The sequence below is a fragment of the Salvelinus namaycush genome, chromosome 1 (genome assembly GCF_016432855.1).
Source record: "Salvelinus namaycush isolate Seneca chromosome 1, SaNama_1.0, whole genome shotgun sequence".
NCBI classification, from domain to species: Eukaryota; Metazoa; Chordata; class Actinopteri; order Salmoniformes; family Salmonidae; genus Salvelinus; species Salvelinus namaycush.
The window spans coordinates 59048001-59074112 of NC_052307.1; the positions used below are offsets into that span (position 1 = coordinate 59048001).

Genomic DNA, 26112 nt, shown 5'->3' on the forward strand with positions numbered 1-26112 from the left:
TTCCCTCTCAGCTATTTGCCCAAGAGATAGAGGCAAAGCAGGTTGAATGCATCAGCAGCCTGTGTGTGTGTGTGTGTGTGTGTGTGTGTGTGTGTAGCGTCCAGGATATTGCCATTCACCTGCTGATTGATGGAGCTCTCAGTCTCAGCTGTTCTGCTGTGGTCTGTAGCTGTGGACTGTGCTGGCCATGTTTACTGCGGATCCTCTGAGTCTCTGACACACTTATCAAGCAGGCCTGCGTTGTGGTACTGTGAGTCTCAGACACACTGAGTAGGCCTGCTTTGTTATGCCACCCACCCTCTCTCCCTCCTCCAAACACAAGCCTATATTACACCCAATATGCCAGGCCATATGACAACCCGGTGGGAGTAGGGGTTGAATGATGGAGTGTGTGCGTTTTTCAGTACATGGTAGATGTGCATGCCTTTGATAAATGAGGACTGTTAAGCAATTTTTGTTTAGCGTGGGCTTATTTTTCTGTGTTTCTCCTATCTAAGCCCAGTATCCCTTGTTTGTATGGTGTCCTGCAGGGGACACAGCGGTCTATAAGGATGGAGTGTACTGGATCATGGGCCGCACCTCTGTGGACATCATAAAGAGTGGAGGCTATAAGATCAGTGCTCTGGAGGTGGAGCGACACCTGCTAGCCCACCCTGATACCACAGGTAAACACCCCCTCCATTGGCTCCTTCATGGGGCTTTTCCACTGCAGGGACTTACACCGGTGCTTGGCCTAAAGACTCAGACTTTTGTGTTAAGATTAGGTTTTGGGTTGGGTTTAAACAACATGAATCATTTTACTCGTTGACATATTACAGTAGCTTTCAGGGTGTGTCTTATTTCAGGGTGTTGTCCATGTGTGGTGACCCCTGACCTCTCAGATGTGGCTGTGATTGGTGCTCGGGATGCCACCTGGGGACAGAAGGTGACAGCGGTGGTGCAGCTGAAGAGGGGGCGGAGCATGACCCTGTCAGAGCTGAAGACCTGGGGCAGGTAACAGGCAAAACAAAGGACATTATTGTCACACTAGTTTTATAGCGCCATGAAGAAGCATTAGTAAAAAAATATATATATATATATATATATAAAAACATTAAAACTCCCAATAAATGTAGAGGTATTTATTTCAAAAGCACTCCATAAAGGTGCTTATAAATCGTAGATCTAGTGTATATTAGATTTGTTGGTATGTCTGCTATCATGCTGCTCCATTCCATCAACCATTTGGTGTTCATGGTTCTGTGGCTTTACTCTTTGGGAACATGTGAAAACCTTAAATTGTGTGTTTTTGAAAATAGAATTTTGTCCACCGGATTTATTGAATTAGAGGAAGACTTCACTGCTCAGTCCCCCTAGGAGTCATCCAGACTTGTTTATAGTAACTGCTGCTGAAGCCTCAAAATCAATAGCAACCTAACTACTGGAGAGAGAGAGAGAGAGAGAGAGACCACTCTCATTTAACTGAAGAGGCCAAGGGCAGATGTGGACTGATGAAGGGAGCTGAGGAGAGAATAGAGAGAGAGGGAGGATGAGGAAATGAGGGATGATGGTGGAGGTCTGTCAGGCAGGCAAGCTGTTGCTGTTTCGGTCTTGGCTTCTTTTTTTCTCTAAATGTCACTGTGGTTTTATTTTGCCCCCCAACACTGGCAGAAGACACATGTCCCTTTCTGTGGAATGGCTCAGGCCAGGTCTCTCCCCTTCTCTCTCTCCCTCCTTGTGCCCCCCCCCTCTCTCTTACTCGCTGTATGTATTCTTTCTTTCTGTCTCCCTCTCAGTCTCTCTCCCTCCATCTGTCTTTGTCTTTCTCTCTATCACTCTCTGCCCACCCCGTGTGTGTGCTTGTGTCTGTGTGTGCTGTGGGCTCCATATGGTGTGGGGGTGTGCAGGCCCTACTGCTGTGCCCTGCTGGTCCTGCATGGTGGATTAGCACCGCTGCCTGTCTGCCAATGACCCTGTCACCCCCCCACCCACAGGTGCTGCCTGCGGACGGGCAAGCACAGGGCCAAGGCAGGGCCAGCCAGGGTGAAGGAGATGGAGAGGATGAACAGAAAGGGAGGCAGAGAAGGAGGGGGGGCAAACAAGTGCATGGATGCTCACTCCTCAGTGCCCCGGCTTCAGCTGTCACCCTGTATCTGTGTCAAGCGCTGTGTTCCTCACTAGCTAGTGCAGACACACACAAACACTAACATACACACACATACATACACACACAACAGGCAGAGCCTCTGAGAGATGGGTGTGTGAACAAGCCCCATTAGACATACACACACACACACACACACACACACACACATAGTTGTCTGACACAGTCATGCAGCCAGCCACATGTATAGAGAGCAATGCAGAGAGAGAGAGACAGACCCATCTGCTGCGAGGGACAGAAGTACGCTATGCTACAATATGATTTGTTGATTTACTATTCTCTGTCTATCGCCACAACACAGCCATTAGATAATAAAAAACGCTGCAGGCTTCACGACTCGACATAACAACCATGCATTCAAAATGGCAGACATTTAATTAGCTCAGCCTTGTGTTTTTGCCTTGACTATTTGTTTTTACTTCATGCTGATTGTATTGTTTTGTATTAACCAAATAGGAAATGTCTTGAAGCAGTCTGGGGGATATTACTGAGGGAGAGAGACGCTCTAGTGCGTATGAAGGACGTTGTCTTATCTCTCAAACTGACTGCAACACCAGGGGCTCAGCCTTTGTTCCACTGTAATTGTTATTGTGTGTACGCTCAAGTAGTGTCTCGTGGCTTTGTGCCTGTGTGTGCGTGCCTGCGTGTGCGTGCCTGTGTGTTAAGCAGTAGAAGAGTTAATATGCGCGTGCCTTTATATGTGTTTCAGTCCTGTGTGTTAATTGTGTTGTGTTTCAGAGAGCACATGGCTCCATACACCATCCCTACAGGCCTGGTCCTGGTGGAGGAGATGCCCAGGAACCAGATGGGGAAGGTCAACAAGAAGGACCTAGTCAAGCACTTCTTCCCCACCTAACTAGTAGAGAAGCCTGCACCTCCTTCACGGCTCACCTCCTCCATGACACCTCCCTCCAACCCTCCTCATACTACAGTGAACCATCGAGATGTGCTCCAAGTGACTGACTCACCAGACGGTGGTCTGGGGAAGAATGAAGAGACCTCATTGAGGATCCCACTAACTACACCACTGACCCCACTCAGCTCTGAGTTACCGTAGGACTGTTCACTGCTGGGCCTGGAGGCACTGAGCTCAACAGTGCTGTCTTACACGTGATTCAACTGCTGTGGAGATATATTTAGTTTGGCTGCTATGACAGCGAACTGATTTAATACGATAAGGCTGCGGTGCCTTCTTTAAAGACTGAGTGCTGCGATCATTAGCATGACTGGGGATCATGACATGAATAATTATGCCAACACACAAGTACATTAAGAAACCGTGAAAATGATAAGAGCAGCAAGAGATCCTTGACATTATACACAGAAGAAGAAGAAGAGGGGAATACAGTGCATTCTTAAATTGTTCATAATTACCATCCAGATGGATGCCCTTGAATTGGCAATGAAGTTTATTTTAATGTAATAAAATGGATGATGTATGGACATGCCGTTTTTGGTGTTTGGTTTATTGATTGCAGCCTTGCTTAATATTCAGCTACTGTGTAAGGGGTGACATATCGTGTGTGTGTGTGTGTGTGTATATGTGTGTGTGTGTGTGCGCGCAGCTGTGGGTACACAGGTGTGATGAGAGCCTAGAGGCAGAGAGGAAGGAGTCTAGATATTGAAGTGTCCCACAGCTGGAAATCCTCCTCTTCCTTTCTTCTCCATCATCCTCCTCTCTTTTCATCTCTCCTCCCACGGGCTACTGTGAGAGACAGTGACTACATCATTCGTTGTTTGACACCATCATCATGGGTCAAGAACAGATAACATGAGCATTCTCTCTTAGCAGAATGGTGACATTTCAAATACTACACTGAATAAAATATAAATGCATCATGTAAAGTGTCGGTCCCATGTTTCATGAGCTGAAATAAAATATCTCAGAAATGTTCCATACGCACAAAAATGTCTCTCAGATTTTGTGCATACATTTGGTTACATCCCTGTTAGTGAGCATTTCTCTTTTGCCAAGATAATCCATCCATGTGACAGGTCTGGCATATCAAGAAGCTGATTAAACAGCATGATCATTACACAGGTGCATCTTGTGCTGGGGACAATAAAAGGCCACTCTAAAATGTGAAAGTTTTGAGGACTCGTTAATTTGGCATGCTCACTGCAGGAATGTCCACCAGAGCTGTTGCCAGAGAATGTAATGTTCATTTTTCTACCATAAACTGCCTCCCAACGTCGTTTTAGAGAATTTGGCAGTACGTCCAACTGGCTGCACAACCGCAGACCACATGTGACCACGCCAGCCCAGGAACTCCACATGCGACTTCTTCACCTGTGGGATCGTCTAAGACCAGCTACCCGGACAGCTGATGAAACTGGGTTTGCACAACCAAATAATTTCTGCACACTGTGTGGCGGATGAATCAGAATTAGTTGGATAACATAGATAATTAAGATGTTTTATTTGCATAATATGCTTATGTGAGATACTTGTCATTAGAATGTATCCTTTTGGACTATAGTGTTGGCAGTTGCACTTTTCCCTCAGCTAGTGCTCAGTCACTTGGGGCCTAGAGAAGGGAGAGGTCAGGTTTGTCTTTCACATGTCCCTGGTGCTATGCAGAATATCAGAAAGGGAAGAGAACAGAATGGAACATTGTCTTCATATGTGAATGTGTCTTTACCTATTCTTAAACCATTTGAAGGGATAGCGTGATTAATGGGGAACCAATTACTTGTCTCCACAATGTCTGTGCGCCAGTCACTCCCTCCTTTTTCCATTGGGGGGAGATGTATGGCAGTGTCTGGAAACATTGTATGTCCTCTCTGATCTTACACTTATCCTGGGATAGTGTATGACCTAGAGGCTCACTCCCCTCAGTGAGCTTGTCCAGGAGTGGGGTCAAGGGGGGGTTTACTTGAGATGGGAGTATCTAGAGTTGATAACTGATATATGCCATTGGATGAGTTGGTGTTTTTGTACTATGCAGTACCAGGAATGAGATTAGAACCTCGTCTGAGGGACCAAACTCAACGATAGTTAATAGCGAATGTTATCTGGCTAAGGGATACTCCTTTCTCAAGAAAAAGTCTTTCTTTGTGAACAGTTCCTAAGATCTGTGATTCGTCATGTAAGTTGAGAAGGGTGTATCTTGGCTATAAAAGATCTTTGTACTTTTCTGTTGGTACTTCTCAACGGTTCATTAGAAATAGTGAATTGTTGAAAGTCAAATGCTAAAGCTTATTATTTTATTAAAGATGTAGTTTAAGTATAACTCTGACTGGTGTGTAGTTTGTAACTCTCCTCATTTGGTAAAGCAGAAATATGCCACCACAACTGTCAGAAACCGTCTCAGGGAAGCTCATCTGCGTGCTCTTCGTCCTCACCAGGGTCTTGACCTGATTGCAATTTCGTAAACAACTTCGGTGGGAAAATGCTCACCTACGAGGGCCACAGGCATGCTAGAGAAGTGTTCTTCAGGTAAGAATCCCGGTTTCAACTGTACTGGGCACACAGCATGTATGGCATCGTGTGGGCAAGCGATTTGCTGATGTCAATGTTGTGAACAGAGTGCCCCATGGTGGCGGTGGGGTTATGGTATGGGCAGGCATAAGCTACGGACAATGAACACACATTTTTTAAAATCTATGGTAATTTGAATGCACAGAGATACCGTAACGAGATCCTGAGGCCCATTGTCGTGCCATTCATCCGCTGCCATCACTTCATGTTTCAGCATGATAATGCACGGACCCATGTCCCAGTTCTTCCATGGCCTGCATACTCACCAGACATCACCCATTGAGCATGTTTGGGATGCTCTGGATCGAAGTGTATGACAGTATGTTCCAGTTCGCACCAATATCCAGCAACTTTGCACAGCCATTGAAGAGGAGTGGGACAACATTCCACAGGCCTGATCAACTCTATGCAAAGGAGATGTGTTGCGCTGCATGAGGCAAATGGTGGTCACACCAGATACTGACTGGTTTTCTGATCCACGCCAGTACCTTTTTTTAAGGTATCTGTGACCAACAGATGCATATCTGTATTCCCAGTCATGTGAAATCCATAGATTAGGGCCTAATGAATTATTTTCAATTGACTGAATTGATGAACTGTAACTTAACATTTTTGAAATTGTTGCATGTTATATTTTTGTCTATAGAAATACAAGTACACAAAGACTCCATGGGTTCTGAGGAAGACAGACTCAATAGTACTGCTACCATTGATGTGTTGGCTTGTTAAGAGCAGCCAGAGGCAACATCCTGTTCAATTTGAATATAGAGTTTGTATATAATTTAATATACAATTTGATAGTCTGTACACACCCTTGAAAATAGCAGAGTAAAATTCAGTTGGAGGTGTCAGAGGCAGGGGGAGATCTGTGTAGTTAGCCGATGTATCAGAGCCCCAACGTTCCTTCTCTTTGTGTTTGCATCTTTGGGAGTGATCTTGTATGAATGATGTTACGGTATGGCGCAGCTCCATATCAATAAATCAGCACAATTACAGTGTGTGTGCCAAGCAGCAGGCAGGCAGGGCTGGAGCATGGCAGCATCAGGCTGGGAGCCAGTGGTGCTGCTGGGCAAACCTGGGATACTGGCTCCCTGAAACCTGGCAACCTGCTAACACAGACACACACTACAGTACAGCATGAAGAGAGAGGTACAGTACAGAGAGGAAGACAACAGACACCTACAGTACAGCATGGAGAGAGAGGCACAGTAGAGAGAGGAAGACAACACAGGCACCTACAGTACAGCATGGAGAGAGAGGTACAGCACAGAGTGGAGAGAGGGAGGACGAGAAGGAGAGAAATAGGAACATAACAAGTATGGAGTAAATGGACAGGAAGGGAGGAAAAAATAGGAAAACAAGAGAGTGGTAAAGAGGTGGGGAGAGAGAGTGGAAGGAATTAGCCTTCCTCCTCTACCCACAGTCACCAGAGACCTGATTAAAAGAGCAGGTCTATCGATCTGTGGGCTGGCAGGGCAGGATGGATGTGCTGGGAGGATTGCTGGGGCACCAGTGCACAGGGTCTGTGCTCGCAGCGCCCACACCATGGCTGGGCCTGGCCAGCATGGCAGTCACTCAGGGTGGGCCCAACACTCAGGTGGTGGGAGGTCACTCCCAGGACTCTGGCGTGATGGAGTGCTTGTGCCCTTGGACTACTTCCTCCTCTTTTCCCCCCTCCTCTCCCAAACACACACACAGATACACACACCCCCACCCCACTGGCTGTGTGGCCGGTGGAGCGTGGTGGTGGAGGTTGTCTGCAGATGGCTGCTTATTGGGCTCCAGGGCCCGGAGGGGCCACCAGGGAGAGAAGGCAGAGAGAAGGGCAAGCGCCGCCCGCCTCTGCCGCGTTTCACTGGGCTCATCTCGTCTCCTGCACGCCTGCCTGCCTGCGATGAATACTGCTATAGCTGCATGCAGAAAGACAGACAGCCTCTCCCCTAACACACGGGGAGAAGAAAGAGAGGGAGGAGACTAGAGCAAGCCAAATGCCATCGCAATCTAACACTGAATTGAAATGAGCGAGGGGGGTTTAATATTTGAAAGAGTGTGGGCTTTCAAAGAGAATGCCCTGCTGCTTTGTATTGATACCTGGCTAATTGAGAGCTTTTGTATTTCCACTCAGTTGTTGAGCTCAAGGTGTTTCTTCATTTTCCCCTCCATGTTTCTTTTTTCAAACTTCTCTCTTTTGAGTCTTCTAAGTCACTCGGCACATAAAAGGGATCCATCATAAATGATTCAGAGAGAGAGAGAGGTTCATGCTGGATCTTCTTTGAACACTCCTACTGCAGAGTAAACAGGTCTGACTGTTTGAAGTAATTGTGAGATACAGAAAACAACAAAGAATAAGTCAGGGAATTAAATGTATTAAAAACATAGTGTATAGATGGTATGTACTGGGAGAGAGGGAGGGAGAGGAGGAAAAAACAGCCTGCAAACATATACAGTCAAACGTGCACACGTACACACTTTTGACAATAACAAAAGGCTGTGTTCAAAAGAACATTGCAGTGCCCGAGTGCCAAGCTGGTGGCTAATTGATTAATGTGACAGAGCTAATAAAACGTAGCGGAGTGAGGGATGGAAGGATGACAGGCCTCATGTTGTCCCTCAGCCTCTTTCCGGCCACGGGACACGGTGGGGGGCACACCCCCCTCACCTCCCCACTCACCCCCCAGTGTCTGCTTGGGCTATGTGCTGTGGAAGCCAGCTCACTCAGGCAGTACAGTGCTGCTGTTTGCATGCTAATGTTTATTCTGTTCTACCTCTGTGGCTCTGCCCAAGGCTTGGTTTTCATTAAACTCTTGCTGACTTGGGATCTCTTTTAAAGGGACAGAGAGCGATCGACTCTTCGTCACCACTGACACGATGTTACAACTGGCTCAGCTCTTATGGGGATTGGATGTGAAGTACACTTTATTACAATAATAAAGTGTCCTCACGGATTTAACAATGTCTTGAAATTGTCTATCAGTTCTATAAGGGATTGAAAATGATAGAGAAATATACATACTGTAAAGAAAGACATACTGTAAAGAAAAATACATACTATAAAGAAAGACATACTGTAAAGAAAAATACATACTATAAAGAAAGACATACTGTAAAGAAAAATACATAATGTAAAGAAAAATACATACTGTAAAGAAAAATACATACTGTAAAGAAAAATACATACTGTAATTGTATTATCTTGTTTTTGATGTGTTCTTCATCGTCCATTCCTAGAGGTTAATTGTTCCCATTTCCATATTTCTCCTTTCTGCATACGTGAGAATTCAAGTGGGTGTGTGTGTGTCTGTCTGTGTGTGTGTCTGTGTGTGGGTGTGTGCGTATGCAAGTGCCTCTGTGCCCGAATGTGTCTGTGTGTGTTTGCAGTTTTTATCTGTAATGGACAGAGGATCTGGGCTGCAAACTTTTTGAGGAGCAAAAAGGATCAATATTGAATTATCATGTTCCAGCACTCATAACGCGGTCTTCTCAACAATGGGGAGAGACAAGGTCATGGGAGAATAAATAGCAGGCAGACTAGCTAATGATCTATCATTCTGGACAAGCGCAGGCACCCAGGAGCTGGGCGGCTGACAAGATCATTAATAAAAGCTGCTGGGAGCGTGATCGATCGCTCTGATGGATGATCACAGCCACAAATACTATAAAACACCTGGCCGTCCCGTCATCCCCAGCCCCAACCCCAGCCCCAAGGTGAGTTAGCCTGGTCAGAGACGCTCCTCTCCTCTCAGTATCCTCTTCAGTCCAATCAAAACTCCTCACAAACAAACAGGCGTCTCTATCAGACCAACCTGTTGGGCAGATGGCTGTGGTGTGGAAAGAAACGGTAATTTTGTTTCTCTCTCTAGTGGTTAAGCTAGACTGCTGTGTGGCTGTGTCTCTGAGTGTGCTGCTGTGTAGCAGAGAGGCACACTGTGAGGATCATTGTTGGCTGATGAATAGATACAGGACAAATCTGCTGGTAAATCTGGGAGTCAGCAGGTGCTGGAGTAACGCCGCACACACTGACTGGAGAAATAGGAGGGAGCTATTCATTATTGACCCGTTTGCACTGACACTAAACTCTGGGTTGGTAACATCTATCTCCCACGAGTCTCTATCTCTCTCTACTTCTCTCACACCCGTTCCTCCCTTACTCAGCAGTTAATCTAGATTCACAATCTGTATTTGAGGGAGGGAGAATGAGTACAGGGGATGTAGGTAGCAGCTCCTTGCATGGGTGCGTGTATCAATATCTGTACATTGATCTGGCCTCTCGTCCTCATCCATCCAGATATGGATTGATTTTCTGTGCAGCTATCTGTGCGGTGTATCTGACTGATGAGTCCTGCTCTCAGAGCATGATGCACAGTCTTGTTCTGTTCCTCAGACATACAGCCGGTAAGGCCAGGGGCAGGACAGTCTCTTCAGTAAGGTGCTCAGGCAGGCCTGGGATAAGGGATACATGGAGGATTGGTGCATGTGGATGAGTAGTATTATCTCCCGGAGAAAATTGCAAGGATATTATGGGGGTATCACAATGTCAAAGGCCTTAGTGCAGATTGGCTGTGTGACTGTCCATGATTATGAGTCATGGGCTGTGCCTCTTAATGTCTACTGTCATGCCTGTTCTCTCCACTAAGACTGAGCTGAGTGTCTGTGCCGAGCCGGGTGGGTTGTCATTTAGTTCTGATCATAAATCAGAGGGGGCATTGAGATCGCCACACTGGTGGTCTATGTGTAATTACAAAGCTGACATTTAAACAGGACCAGCCATATTTCAACCCTCTCCAGCCCAGCACCAGACCCAAAGTGTACCACGAACCACGTCAACGGTTTTTTATTTTTCAATAAGAAGAGGAAAATCAATAAGAGGTAAAATGCATTCTAATGCCTCGTTAATGGGTCTGGGTATTAATTATTCAGCGGCGCCCGTTTTATCTGCTCATTAAAGTGGCAGCTGGGAGGAGAAATATGCAGCATTGTGCTGCAATGGCCAGGGTCATTACCACAATCTCCTCCACAATGCAGGACGAGCACACACATGCACGCGCGCAGACAGACAGACAGACAGACAGACAGACAGACAGACAGACAGACAGACAGACAGACAGACAGACAGACAGACAGACAGACAGACAGACAGACAGACAGGCAGACAGGCAGACAGGCAGACAGGCAGACAGGCAGTACCAGAGCACTGATGGAACAAAGGTTTTGGTCAATCTCATCTCTTTGTGTTTTGGTACTGTTCGTGTGTATGTGCATTCCTGTATCTGTCTGGAAGAGTTTGTGTGTTGGTTTTTGTACGTACGCGTTATATATAATAGATCAATCTTTGATATACAGATGCATATCTCTACATAACACTGTCTCCACAACCCCATCCATCTAGCCCAGGACATCTTTAATGCAGAGGAATGGCAGTGTTGGAGGGGAAATTAAAATTCCTCTTTGGCCCACTGTCGACCTGCGTAAGCAGCGTGATCTGTCAGTAAGGCTGCGTGACAGGATTTCTAATGACACTGCAGCCGTCCTGGGCACAAATTGCTTTGACTTGATTTATTTCTCCTTCTTATACCACCACCATCCCCCTTCACCACACTGCCATTCAAGCACCAAGCCAAGCAACACAGACATGTACACACACACTCACACATGCTGAAATCTCCTCTCCAGTACCATGCCAGTGGCAGGGAACATCTGTCTTTCGGTCCCCCTGCCACACAGCGTTAGAGTCAGGGTAGGTCGTTCACTCGAGTGGGCTGTCTGGGAAGGCCTCTGGGCAGAGCTGGCTGTGGTGGGGCGTCCAAGCGGAAACTTGTCTTGTGGTCCATCCTGCCTGCCCCTCTCCCTTTGTGTGTTTGGGCATGGGGGTGGTGGACATGGACAGGCATGGGGATGGTGGACATGGACAGGCATGGGGGTGGTGGACATGGACAGGCATGGGGATGAACTGGAGTGGGCCCGGATCAGGGGGCACTAGGGCCTCAAAAACATCTAAGGTCTCCCAGGCTATTCTGGTTTTGGTTCTGTCAGAGTGTATGTATGTTTGTGTTTCTCTCGTGCAATGCTGCAACCGCCCTGAAAATGATGCTGCCATGTGCTCAGTCACTGTTTGACCAGTTTTAATCTCTGCATTTAGACTGTTTAAATTGTTTCAGTTCAGTTAAATTCCTATTTATCTAACCAAAGTGGAATCCTATCAGAGCAAGCAGCCAGGCGTCTGTCAGTCAGGCTGCAGATAGCTCGCTCATGCAGGAGCAGCGACAGATAAGGAGGCAGAAAATGCTATTTAATCAAAAGGGGGAGGGGGAGGAAGAGGGAGGCTGAGCGCTGGGGAGGCAGGTGTGCTTTAAGGACATTTTAGTTCCACTTTCAGGGTCTCTCTCTATCTCCATTTCTCTTTCCCTCCCACTCTCCTTCTCTCTCTCCATCTCTCCTTGCCCTTTACCTCTGTACAGGCAGAAGTGGGTGAGGTATTTATCATCTTTATTCCTGGAAGTTTGAGGGCCCTGCAGGGGGGGGGGGGGGGGGACGAGACAGCTATTTAGTGGCTGAACAAGACACATCACTTTTATTTTATTGTTTTCAAACCGCATGGAGGAGGATAAAACAGAGCCGAGGCAATCTAAGAGAGGGGGGAGAAATCAACAGGAGTACTATCTTTTCCCAGAAAGGAAACCACAAATAGGCCCAGGATGGGCCAATATCCATATATACTGGGAAATTGCCTTGGGTATCACCATGTTGACAAATCTTTTTCTATTTGACAATGATTACTCTGTTATAGCACACATAAAGCATTTAGACAGCCTCCCTACCAAAGAGACCACTATCTCTGGGAGCAGAAGGGCTGCAGGAGGTAGCAGGCAGTGTTTTCAGGCCCAGGGCAAGGGCACTCATAGTCAGGGCCCATCCGTGTGTGTGTGCGCGTTTCTGTCTCTGTGTGTTTCTGTCTGAGTGTTAAGGTTATTATAGTAAATGAAAACTGAAACAAAAACGAATCATGACAATTTAGTAAAATAAAATGAATGAACAAACCCATTTGAAAAACTATACAGAAACTATGAACGTTGACTCCAAAACTAACAAAAATAAAAACCATCTTGAATTATGTTTAGTTGACAGTTTTGGTGGGGCAAAATGGGGTATTTCAATGGGGTTTTCAAGCTTCTGAATCTGGCGGGTCACATTGAGATTTACTTAATATATAGGTAGACTCAGCGAGATGACGATGCCACGAGCTGCCCTGTAGATATTGTGCGCGTTTCAGTGGTAAGGCTAACGCGACCGACTGTAGACGAAAGTCAAAGTCGAGGAATGAAGTTGGAGTGGTGCATCTGCGACAGCCGGAAACCAATGTGGTTTTCCAACAGCAAGACTCAGATCAACATGGCAGTGTTGCCATTGTTTATATAATGTTGAAATAAACATGTATCTAACCCCCATATTACACACTCACAAACTGAAATCCGAATATAATATTATGTGTGTACACATTGTAAAATGAATTAGTGATAGAGCACATGTAAACAGGGGTGAAAGTAAGGCGGTGTGGTCCGGTACGGCGTCCCGGCAATATAAATAGTGGGGGTACGCTGTATCAGTAAAACATGAGCCTATCACAATAATTAAAACAAAATGTCACGAAAACTGCCTATTACACCACTTTTTATCATTACCGCATGTCAGAGGCATGACAAATGTGGGAATGGACTTGAACAGGTGGTATAGCCTACGCTCCAAAATGAGATGTGGTTCCACGAGAACACTGACATTTTTCCAAGGCAGAGATGCGTGGCGACACCGAGACAGCAGTGGACGCATACATTATGGCCTAATGACAATAGCCAAATGTCATTGCACTTGTTTTGTGTATGTCTCTTTCCATTCACCACAGTTTGGAGGCTGGAAATATGTTGCGAGTGGATGAATGTTCATGGGTAACCTAGTAAATGAGCCCTTTGAAGTATGAATGTTAGAGAATCAGATGAAAACATTATGACTGGATGTGTTTATGCCACAATAAAAGGTAATACATTCTAAAAGTTAAATGACAAATCTTTAGGACTAGGCCCACGGAGATCCTATTGAATTCATAGGGATTCTATATGTAATTCTATGATTAGGCCCATAAAAAATACATATAGGAGGTCCCTAAAATTAATTCTACTTTCACCCCTGCACATAAATCTCGACAAACTGCACACTTAAGTAAAAATACTTTCAAGTACCACTTAGGTAGTGTTTTGGGGTATCTGTATTTTACTTTACTATTTATATTTTTGACTACTTTTACTTTTACTTCGCTACATTCCTAAAGAAAATTGTATACTTTTTACTCCATACATTTTCCCTGACACCCAAAAGTACTCGTTACATTTTGAAAGCTTAGCAGGACAGAAAATGGTCCAAATCACACATTTTCAAGAGAACATCCCTACTTTCATCCCTACTCTAAAATGAAGCCCATCGCTATTTTTACTAAAATTGTGAAAATAAAGAAATGAGTAGGTGTGTCCAAACTTTTGACTGGTATTGTAGATATTCTAAACAAAGTGTTTTAATAACTTTCAAATGTAGTAACAGGTCCATATAAAATAAACAACCCAAAGAAGCAGTGTTATGCTAATATAGCAATGTGCACCGTTCATCTTTCATTGTCATTCCCAGCCGATACAGATACTGTGCCTATCTGCATTTCTTCTGGTGGTAATGGGGCTACCTTGGCAAACCAACTTGGTCTCAAAACATTTCGTATTATTCTGTACATAAATCCTAGATACCCCATTTAGTATGATGTTACGTTTCGTATGGTATGTATTAATTTGTGGATGTCCAACATCCATTTCGTATAATATGTTACTAATTACAATGCGTATGATATGTTATGAATTGCAATTTGTACAATATGTTATGATTTGCAAAACGTATGATATGTTACGAATTCCAATTTGTTGTTCTTAATGCTAGCTAAGTAGCTAACATTAGCTCAGCTAGGGGTTAGGGTTAATATTAGGGGATGGGTTAGCTAAAATGGTTAATGTGAGGATTAAGGGGAAGGGTTAGGGGAAGGTTAGGGGTTAGGGGAAGGGTTAGCTAACATGCTAAGTAGTTGCAAAGTAGCTAATGCTCAAGTTGTCCGTGATGAGATTGTAACATGCAACCTTTGGGTTACTAAACGTTCGCTGTATATGCCCACCCATTCTGACCAACCAACCTCCTTTCGTTTTTGCCTAAAATTAAATAAACATAACATATAATTTGAGTGTCCCGGATTTATGTTTACTATGTTATGTCTAGTCTATGAGACCAGGCTGGCCAAACATGTCAGAGTGGTCATACCTACATGTGTGGAGTCCCATATACAACAGCAGTTCCCTGATCCAGAATACACAGGGTTTCTCCCTCCCCGTATTGACTGATACCATTCAATAATAAAAGTTGTGTCTGGTAAAATTTTAATGCTGAGTGCGAGCTCTCTCTCCATTCAGAGACATCAGTATCAAGCCTGTCTGTCAGTCTGGACTTCATCTTGCAAGTCTGGCCCTGCTGGCTCTATACATGTTTCTGTGAACACATAGTCACTGTTCTATTACCATTGGCAGTTAGGATAGGTACAGTAATATCTGACACACAAACAGGTACTATATTGAAGTTTGAACAGGTCAGATTAAACCTACCTAATTCTGTTCTCACCATCAACAATCGTTGGTAAGCAGGCAATAGGTGAGGCTGGAGGGGAGGTCTTTGCCAATCAGCTCCTGGCCCCTCAAAGATGTCTGTCTGTCTCTGGGTCTCTGTCTCTCTGTCTCTGTCTCTGTCTCTGTCTCTGTCTCTGTCTCTGTCTCTGTCTCTGTCTCTGTCTCTCTCTCTCACACACAGAGACACACAGACACAGAGAGAGAGATCACTGATTACATTATCAATGGTGGTTATGATTAGCCTGATTGAACCAACCTGATCACTGCGTTCACCTTTTTATTTTACTTCAGATATCCTAAAATATGAAGTGAAATAGAATGGCGAACACAGCAATCAGACTGGTTCCAGCAGGCTAAGATATGCCCTGGACATTATATGCAACTAAGAAGTAGAAAATAAGCAACAAATAACGTTAGGTTACATAATTTATGTTTCATAATTGGGTTATCAAATGTATCAAAGAGGGTTACCTTCTGTATTTGTACAAATGATGAGCCTGTGAAAGCTGTTGCCGCTGACAGGTGAAGGTTGCTGGCCGGATACTTGCCAACATGTGGCTGACTGTTCTATTCATAGTAATGCTCACAGCAAGGGCCTGTCTGCATGATGCTGAACAGGGCCCTCTTGCTGGTCTTCTGGTCATATCTCAAAATAACTTCAACAGGCAATATTTTATATTGTCATTTTTATACCCCTTTTTCGTTAAATCCAATTGGTAGTTAGTCTTGTCCCATCGCTGCAACTCCCGTACGGACTCGGGAGAAGCGAACGTCGACAGCCATGCGTCCTCTGAAACATGACCCTGCCAAGCCGCACTTCTTTTTGACACACTGCCCGCTTAACTCGGACGCCAGCCGCACCAATGTGTCAGAGGAAACACCGTCCAACTGGCGACCGTGTGAATGCGCCCAGACCGCCACAGTAGTAGCTAGAGCGCGATGAGACAAGGACATCCCGGCCAGCCAAACCCTCCACTAACCCGAACAACGCTGGGTCAATTATACGCCGCCTTGGGTCTCCCGGTCGCAGATGGCTGCGACACAGCCCAGGATCGAACCCGGCTCTGTAGTGACACCTCTAGCTCGCAGTGCCTTAAACCGCTGCGCCACTCAGGAAGCCCTGCAGCAGGCAATCTTACGAGGTGGTGTTGACTGGGAGGGCCTGTAACAGGGTGATATAATAGGCAGCCAAGTGGTAAATTGCATTTTGTTCTAAAGAAAAGACAAAGCTTTTTGCTAATGCACTTCCCAACCAATATGACTCTACTAGTTGTATCTGCTTGGCTGGGGAATTAGCCTACTATTTTATGAACCAGATTTAAAAAAATATATATACACTGCTCAAAAAAATAAAGGGAACACTTAAACAACACAATGTAACTCCAAGTCAATCACACTTCTGTGAAATCAAACTGTCCACTTAGGAAGCAACACTGATTGACAATAAATTTCACATGCTGTTGTGCAAATGGAATAGACAAAAGGTGGAAATTATAGGCAATTAGCAAGACACCCCCAAAAAAGGAGTGATTCTGCAGGTGGTGACCACAGACCACTTCTCAGTTCCTATGCTTCCTGGCTGATGTTTTGGTCACTTTTGAATGCTGGCGGTGCTCTCACTCTAGTGGTAGCATGAGACGGAGTCTACAACCCACACAAGTGGCTCAGGTAGTGCAGTTCATCCAGGATGGCACATCAATGCGAGCTGTGGCAAAAAGGTTTGCTGTGTCTGTCAGCGTAGTGTCCAGAGCATGGAGGCGCTACCAGGAGACAGGCCAGTACATCAGGAGACGTGGAGGAGGCCGTAGGAGGGCAACAACCCAGCAGCAGGACCGCTACCTCCGCCGTTGTGCAAGGAGGATCAGGAGGAGCACTGCCAGAGCCCTGCAAAATGACCTCCAGCAGGCCACAAATGTGCATGTGTCTGCTCAAACGGTCAGAAACAGACTCCATGAGGGTGGTATGAGGGCCCGACGTCCACAGGTGGGGGTTGTGCTTACAGCCCAACACCGTGCAGGATGTTTGGCATTTGCCAGAGAACACCAAGATTGGCAAATTCGCCACTGGCGCCCTGTGCTCTTCACAGATGAAAGCAGGTTCACACTGAGCACATGAGCACATGTGACAGACGTGACAGAGTCTGGAGACGCCGTGGAGAACGTTCTGCTGCCTGCAACATCCTCCAGCATGACCGGTTTGGCGATGGGTCAGTCATGGTGTGGGGTGGCATTTCTTTGTGGGGCCGCACAGCCCTCCATGTGCTCGCCAGAGGTAGCCTGACTGCCAATAGGTACCGAGATGAGATCCTCAGACCCCTTGTGAGACCATATGCTGACACATGCACATTTGTGGCCTGCTGGAGGTCATTTTGCAGGGGTCTGGCAGTGCACCTCCTTGCACAAAGGCGGAGGTAGCGGTCCTGCTGCTGGGTTGTTGCCCTCCTACGGCCTCCTCCACGTCTCCTGATGTACTGGCCTGTCTCCTGGTAGCGCCTCCATGCTCTGGACACTACGCTGACAGACACAGCAAACCTTTTTGCCACAGCTCGCATTGATGTGCCATCCTGGATGAACTGCACTACCTGAGCCACTTGTGTGGGTTGTAGACTCCGTCTCATGCTACCACTAGAGTGAGAGCACCGCCAGCATTCAAAAGTGACCAAAACATCAGCCAGGAAGCATAGGAACTGAGAAGTGGTCTGTGGTCACCACCTGCAGAATCACTCCTTTTTTGGGGGTGTCTTGCTAATTGCCTATAATTTCCACCTTTTGTCTATTCCATTTGCACAACAGCATGTGAAATTTATTGTCAATCAGTGTTGCTTCCTAAGTGGACAGTTTGATTTCACAGAAGTGTGATTGACTTGGAGTTACATTGTGTTGTTTAAGTGTTCCCTTTATTTTTTTGAGCAGTGTATTTTCACATAACACACATTACCTGTCATTGTTGATGAAGTCATCTGTGTAATCAGGGCATTAACTCGGGTCACTATCAGAGGCCTCATAATTGCGTGTCCTTTTAATAGAAGTCGAGGGAGACTTTCATAGGAGTTAAGGGTACTTGGGTCGCATGACAAACTTGTATTTTGAGGTCTTGCCTGACAAGCAGTGAAAATAGCTAGTGAACAGTAAATGAAAGGAGTTTAAGGTCGCTAAACCACTGCAATCACATTGCTGGACATGTTATGATGCCCACCTTTTCTCCCTCTGGTAGGTCCCGGAATCTGTTCATGACCAGGAGATCGGTCTGGCACCCAACTGTGCACTTTGTCTAACAGAAAAACAGGGTTGACGATTGTCATCATCCCTCAATTATGAACATAGCTCGAGAAATAACGTAAATTAGTTTGGAAGCTAATTCTATGCTTTACAGACGTAGACTGACTTGTTCCAGATTGGATTAGATTCAGTCCGGTGACGCCGTTACACTATGCAACCAACTGTGACATGTTTTACTATGGCCCTGGGTTGGTTTGAGTTTGTTTCTGCTAGTTAGTACACTGTTGTAGTCAGACATGAGTTAGCTAGTACCCCCATAGCACAATGACAACAGGTTTTCCTACTAATTATTTGCCTTTTTTTGAAATGTTATCGTGTTTCCAAGCCAAATCCGAGTTGTACTGAGGTAGGCTAACAGTCAGCTAGCTAGCGAGCTAGTTAGGTAGCTAGCTAGCTAATGTCAGCTATGCTAGCGATGTTAGTGATAATGATTATCAATATACATAACTAGCAGTCTATGGTCTAGCTACTGGTAGATTCACCACCACTGGGGACCAATGAACTCCAACCACCTATTCCACATGATAGGATCCTTCGGCATGGCATGCCATAGTGGTTAGAGCGTTGGGCTAGTAACCAAAAGGTTGCAAGTTCAAATCCCTGAGCTGACAAGGTACAAATCTGTTGCTCTGCCCCTGAACAAGGCAGTTAACCCACTGTTCCTAGGCCATTGAAAATAAGAATTTGTTCTTAACTGACTTTCCTAGTTAAATAAAGGTAAAATAAAATCCTTCTGGAAGCATGCATTGCATGATCAAACAAAGGTTGAATATATAAGAATGTAATTACATTAAAACATCTGTGTAGGGCTTTTCAGTCTCAAATGGCCGTGATCCCTTGAAAGCGTTGGTTGGTGGCAAAGAAACAACAGAGTCCCTTTCAATTAAGGGACGTGATGTGGGCGGAGGGGGATGATTTGCACATAGAGGGGAGATTTGTTGACATCACTTTAACCAAACGCAACCTTTAAAAAATATATATAATTTCACCTTTATTTAACCAGGTAGGCTAGTTGAGAACAAGTTCTCATTTACAACTGTGACCTGGCCAAGATAAAGCAAAGCAGTGTGACACAAACAACAACACAGAGTTACACATGGAATAAACAAACATACAGTCAATAACACAATAGAGAAAAAGTCTATATACAGTGTGTGCAAGTGAGGTAAAGGCAATAAATAGGCCATAGTGGCGAAATAATTACAATTTAGCAATTAAACGCTGGAGTGATAGATGTGCAGAAGATGAATGTGCAAGTAGAGATACTGGGGTGCAAAGGAGCAATAAATAAATAAATAACAGTATGGGATGAGGTAGTTGGATAGGCTATTTACAGATGGGCTATGTACAGGTAAACAGGTATGAACCTTAATTTACTAATTGTGACGCACTCAGGTTCCAAACTCCATTTTAGACGAGACTGACTTTGTGACCAAAATTATCCTATTTACACTTTGTAGTCAATTTTGAAACTACATTTTTCTAACTCATATCAATGCCACATGGGCCGTTTTCAAAGGGATTAGTTGGTTTTTAGTGGCAGTCACTCTTTAAACCGAACCTATCCTATGGCCTGACCCATCACCTTACGCATTACTGCCCCACAGTGGCAAAAAGTGACATCCCAAAAAACAAAAACTGGCTTCGAGCTTACCACACATAGGTTTCTTTCTGTCCCTAAGACTAAAACTACACTAAACATATATATAAACACAACATATATAGTGCTGGTCCCATGTTTCATGAGCTGAAATAAAAGATCCCAGAAATGTTCCATACACACAAAAAGCTTATTTCAAATTTTGGGCACAGATTTGTAGTGGTGTAAAGTAAAAATACTTAAAAGTACTACTTAAGTATTTTTGGGGGGCATCTGTACTTTTTTGACAACTTTTACTTTACTATATTCCTAAAGAAAATAATGTACTCCATACATTTCCCCTTGACACCCAAAAATACTCGATACATTTTGAATGCTTAGCAAGACAGGAAAATGGTCCAATTCACGCACTTATCAAGAGAACACATGGTCATCCCTAGTGCCGCTGATCTGGCAGACTCACTAAACACAAAAACCCTGGATATCTGTACATTTTTAAAACAAGAAAATGGTGCTGTCTGCTTTGTTTAATATAAGGAATATGAAATTATTTATACTTTAAGTATAATTTAGCAATTACATTTACTTTTGATACTTAAGTATATTTAAAACCAAATACTTTTAGACCTTACTGGGTGACTTTCTATTAAAGGTATCTATACTTTTACTCAAGTATCACAATTGGGTACTTTTTCCACCACTGCAAATGTGTTTACATCCCTGTTAGTGAGCATTTTATTATTTGTCAAGATAATCCATCCACCTGACAGGGGTGGCATATCAAGAAGCTGATTCAACAGCATGATCATTACACAGGTGCACCTTGTGCTGGGGACAATAAAAGGCCACTCTAAAATGTGCCGTTTTGTCACCACACAATGCCACAGATGTGGAGAAAAACTAACTTTGATTGCCTGGGCCTGGCTCCAATGTGGATGGGCCTATGCCCTCCCAGGCCCACCCATCGCTGCGCCCCTGCCCAATCATGTGAAATCCATAGATTCGGACCTAATGATTTTTTTCTCTCAAATGACTGATTTCCTTATATGAACTGTAACTCAACAAAATCTTTGAAATGGTTGCATTTATATTTTTGTTCAGTATAAAACAAACTACTGTAAATAACAAAAACAAAATATGTTTTTATTAAACTTAAATGCACACACCAGTAGAAAACCACTTTTTCAAGTTGAAAGACGATGGCCAGAGTTTACCCATGATGTTGCTTTAAGTCAATAAGTCATCGTTTTAGTCAAAGTATGATATATTTGGGCTTGAACTGACAAATCCGAAATGCCCACTTCTTGCAACTCCATGTGAATGCAGTATTCTTTCCTATGATATGACATATACATTATTTTCTATCCAGATAAAGATAAAAAAGCACCTGCAAAAGAAAATTCAAGGAACTTATAGTCAGTGGTGGAAAAAGTACTTAATTGTCATACTTGAGTAAAAGTAAAGATACCTTAATAGAAAATGACTCAAGTAAAAGTGAAAATCATCCAGTAAAATACTCCTTGAGTAAAAGTCTAAAAGTATTTGGTTTTAAATATACTTAAGTATCAAAAGTAAATGGAATTGCTAAAATGTACTTAAGAATCAAAAGTAAAAATTATTTCAACTTCCTTATATTAAGCAAACCTGATGGCACAATTCTTGTTTTTATTTTATTTAAGGATAGCCAGGGGCACACTCCAACACTCAGACATAATTTACAAACGAAGCATTTGTGTTTAGTGAGTCCGCCAGATCAGAGACAGGGGATGCCTAGGGATGTTCTCTTGATAAGTGTGTGAATTAGACCATTTTCCTGTCAAAATGTAACGAGTACTTTTGGGCATCAGGAATGTAGTGAAGTAAAAGTAGCAAAAATATAAATAGTAAAGTAAAGTACAGATACACCAAAAAACTACTTAAGTAGTACTTTAAAGTATTTTCACTTAAGTACTTTACACCACTGATTATAGTTACATGTCATTTACAGCATGATCATGAGCAAAGTCATTGTAGTCTATCATTTCACTTCCCCTATGAAAACCATGAGCAGGCTGACTTGGCTTTGCTGTACAGCAGCCGAAGCCTGCCAGCAGCCTACCAAAGTTTGCACCCTTCCCATTACAATGTAAAAAAAAATGCATATCAGCCATCTTTTTACTTATCCATATTATCGGAGCTTCATCTTATTCTTTCGAACTATTTCTATGGCGGATTTGCGGCCGCAATTAATGGAAGATGCCAAAACTTTGGAGATAACAATAGATGGCGAAGTTAAAGATAAGCCAGTGGTTTCCATCTGTGTCGAAGTTTTCCCCAAATCAATGCTTACAACAAATCCAGCCCCAGAATCAGCCATAGCCAGCTGGCTAATCTTTTGAATACAGTGTACAACAGTAACTACAGATAACATTAGCTAGTTAGATAAGGTTAGCAAGATAGCTAGCTAGCTACACTGACAGCCGTCAGTGCCCTATTTGTTGATGTTCATCAACACCATGTGGAATTCTCACACCCAATTGTTGAATATCTATAAGTAGCCTTTGTCATTCTTCGGAGGAGTGGAACCTAAACGTGCATTTCATCTCTAGGACAGGAAGTTATGTTGAAATAGTGGCGGCAACTACCTCTGGGGTGGGGTCCTTTAAAAATGACGTCCGGCATCTTAAGCACAGAACATTTGTAAAATTGTGTACGAATTGGATTCTTAACATACCATACCAAAAAAAAGATACATTTCTAATAAAAATCTTCAAAGTATTAGAAGAAAAAAAAAATATATATATATTAAGATAATAACCTTGCTTTGTATGACTGTCTGTGTGCACGGTTGTTGATGAAAAACTGTATAAGATAGGGTTTATTCATGTACTGCTAAGTTCTTTCAACCATATCACAATATGAAAGTAAGATGGGTAGATGCAGTAGAACGAGGTCTAGAATGAAGACCTCTCCTCCTTTCCAGAAGAATGCCACTGAGCTGTCTAGGCTTGGTGGTGTGATAGTTGACCAAATATTGGTTAACATCTAAAACACCACATGAATGTGAATTGTCCTAGACAAGGACGTGACCCATGCACTGCTGCAGAGGAGCATGATAACAGCATGTACAGTGACACGCTACACTGCATCTTTCCTACGCGCATGCTGCATGGGATTACTCATTTCAACATGCATGTTGAGACAGAGATGTTGTGCCGCTCCGGTAGGCACATATACGCTACATACGGCCACAGACTTTATCAGGGCATATGTTTGTCTCTATCCCAGGCTCATATATAATGAGTCACCAATGCCCTGTGCACTGAGGGAGGGGCCCTGCATGTGTTATGTGTGATTGACACTGCGTCCCTTACCACCCCTGTGGTTGGGGCTGGGGGGCAGTTCACTGGGTCAGCCTTAGTCAAATAACACAGACATATGCCCTTCTGCTGTCATTGGCATATGGGCCTTCCTGTTATTTAGGACACAGACCTACCGTTTATTCACATTGTGTGAAAAACCTAGGACTATTATCAGAAAAGCTGGTATCAGGGTGATTTTGAAATGCATTTTTTGTTTTACTTTAGCACTGTAAAATGAATGGCAGAGGAACTATTCTAGCATGAATGTAAGTGTTTTTGGACAGAGAGTGGGAGAGAGAGGCAGATAGAACATGAGAGGGGGAGAGTAGTAGGGGTTAAAGGCGAGAGCGAGCAGCCGTGTTGGAGCATAGAGATGAGTTCGGAGCGACAGGAAAAAGACTGAAGCTACCCGTGTCCCCATGTCTCCCCCAGTGCAGACGAGCATATGTGGGCTGACAACATGACATTGCCGGTGGAGTGAGAGAGTGAGGAGAGGCGAGGAGTGGAGCCTCCCTGGCCCTGACGTCCCGTGCTCTGACAGCTGATGGAGGAGATTAGGCTCACGCTCGCTGGCAACTGTCAACCCCAAAAAGCCGCTCGCTGCCCCCTCCACCTGCCCTGCAGCGAGATGGGAGGGGTGTGCACTGACCCCCAAACTGTCTTCTGTCTCCCCATTTCAGCACGCAAACAGTGCCTTCAGAAAGTATTCATACCCCTTGACTTATTCCACATTTTGTGTTACAGCCTGAATTCAAAATGGATTAAATATTCTTTTTTAATTCTCCCACAATACCCCATAATTTTTGCAAATGTATTGAAAATGAAATACAGAAATCTCATTTACATAAGTATTCACATCCCGGAGTCAATACTTTTTAGAAGCATATTTGGCAGTTATTACAGCTGTGAGTCTTTCTGGGCAAGTCTTTAAGAACTTTCCAACATTCGTCCATTATTCTTTTCCAAATTCTTCAAACTCTGTCAAATTGGTTGTTGATCATTACTAGACAACCATTTTCAGATCTTGCCATAGATTGAGGTATATTTAAGTCAAAACTGTTACTAGGCCTCCCAGGAACATTCACTGTCTTCTTGGCAAGAAACTCGTCTAGATTTGGCCTTGTGTAAAGGTTAATGTCCTGCTGAAAGGTGAAGTCATCTCCCAGTGTCTGGTGGAAAGCACACTGAACCAGGCTTGCCTGCGCTTAGCTACATTCCGTTTCTTTTTTTAATCCTGAAAACTCCCCAGTCCTTATCGATTACAAGCATACTCATAACATGATGCAGCCACCACTATGCATGAAAATATGGAAAGGGGTACTCAGTAATGTGTTGGATTTGCTCCAAACATAACACTATGTATTCAGGACAAAAAGTGAATTGCTTTGTCAATTTTATTGCAGTATTACTTTAGTGCCTTGTTGCAAACAGGATTCATGTTATGGAATATTTTTTATTCTGTACAGGCTTCCTTATTTTCACTGTCAATTAGGTTAGTATTATAAGTAACTACAATGTTGTTGATCCATCCTCAGTTTTCTCCTATCACAGCGATTAAACTCTAACTGTTTATTAAGTCACCATTGGCCTCAAGGTGAAATCTTGGGGCGGTTTCCTTCCTCTCCGGCAACAGAGTTAGGAAGGACACCTGTATCTTTGTAGTGGCTGGGTGTATTGATACACCATCCAAAGTGCAATTAATTACTTCACCATGCTCAAAAGGGATATTCAATGTCTGTTTTAAAAAATAAATAATGTTTACCTATCTACCAATAGGTTCCCTTCTTTGTGAGGCATTGGAAAACCTCCCTGGTCTGTGTGGTTGAATCTGTGTGAAATTCACTGCTCGACTGAGGTAGCTTACAGATAATTGTATGTGTGGGGTACAGAGATGAGGTAGTCATTCAAAAATCATGTTAAACACTATTATTGCACATGCAACTCATGTGACTTGTTCAGCAAATTTTTACTCCTGAACTTATTTAGGCTTGCCATAACAAAGGGGTTGAATACTTATTGACTCAAGACATTTCAGCTTTATATTTAATTCATTTGTAAACATTACAAACAAACATCATTCCACTTTGACATTATGGGGTATTGTGTGTAGGCCATTGACCCAAAAAATCAGCATTTATTCTATTTTAAATTCTGGTTGTAACAACAAAATGTGGAAAAGGTCAAGGGGTGTGAAGGCACTGTATACAATTATAAACTGGGGGGGTTCGAGCCCTGAATTCTGATTGGCTGACAGCCGTGCTATATCAGACCATATACCATGGATATGACAACACTTTTATTTTTACTGCTCTAATTACATTGGTAACAACTTTTATAATAGCAATAAGGCACCTGGGGGTTTGTGGTATATGGCCAATATACTACGGCTAAGGGCTGTATCCAGGCACTCCGTATTGCTTCGGCGAGGGGCTAGGATTTGGGGCTATAGGGTAACTATGAGCACTGGGGAAAATTAACGCTACAGTTGATTCACTCACTGAGCGGTGGCCAATGTTAGTTCATTCGTCTCTTTCTGAGCGGGGTTCGTTCGTTCGGCTCTACCCGAGCAGG

General features: G+C 43.9%; 1 protein-coding gene and 1 pseudogene across 1 annotated transcript in view; both read left to right on the forward strand.

Annotated features, from left to right (window-relative positions):
- The window catches only part of LOC120056023, a 34683-nt pseudogene extending 31145 nt beyond the window's left edge, over positions 1 to 3538 (forward strand).
- A 5716-nt stretch (positions 3539 to 9254) lies between these two features.
- The window catches only part of LOC120052362 (cadherin-15-like), a 45701-nt gene continuing 28843 nt past the window's right edge, over positions 9255 to 26112 (forward strand). Inside the window, exon 1 of the mRNA XM_038999222.1 lies at positions 9255 to 9329. Coding sequence (XP_038855150.1) covers positions 9255 to 9329 — 75 coding nt within the window. The remainder of the gene's footprint in view (positions 9330 to 26112) is intronic.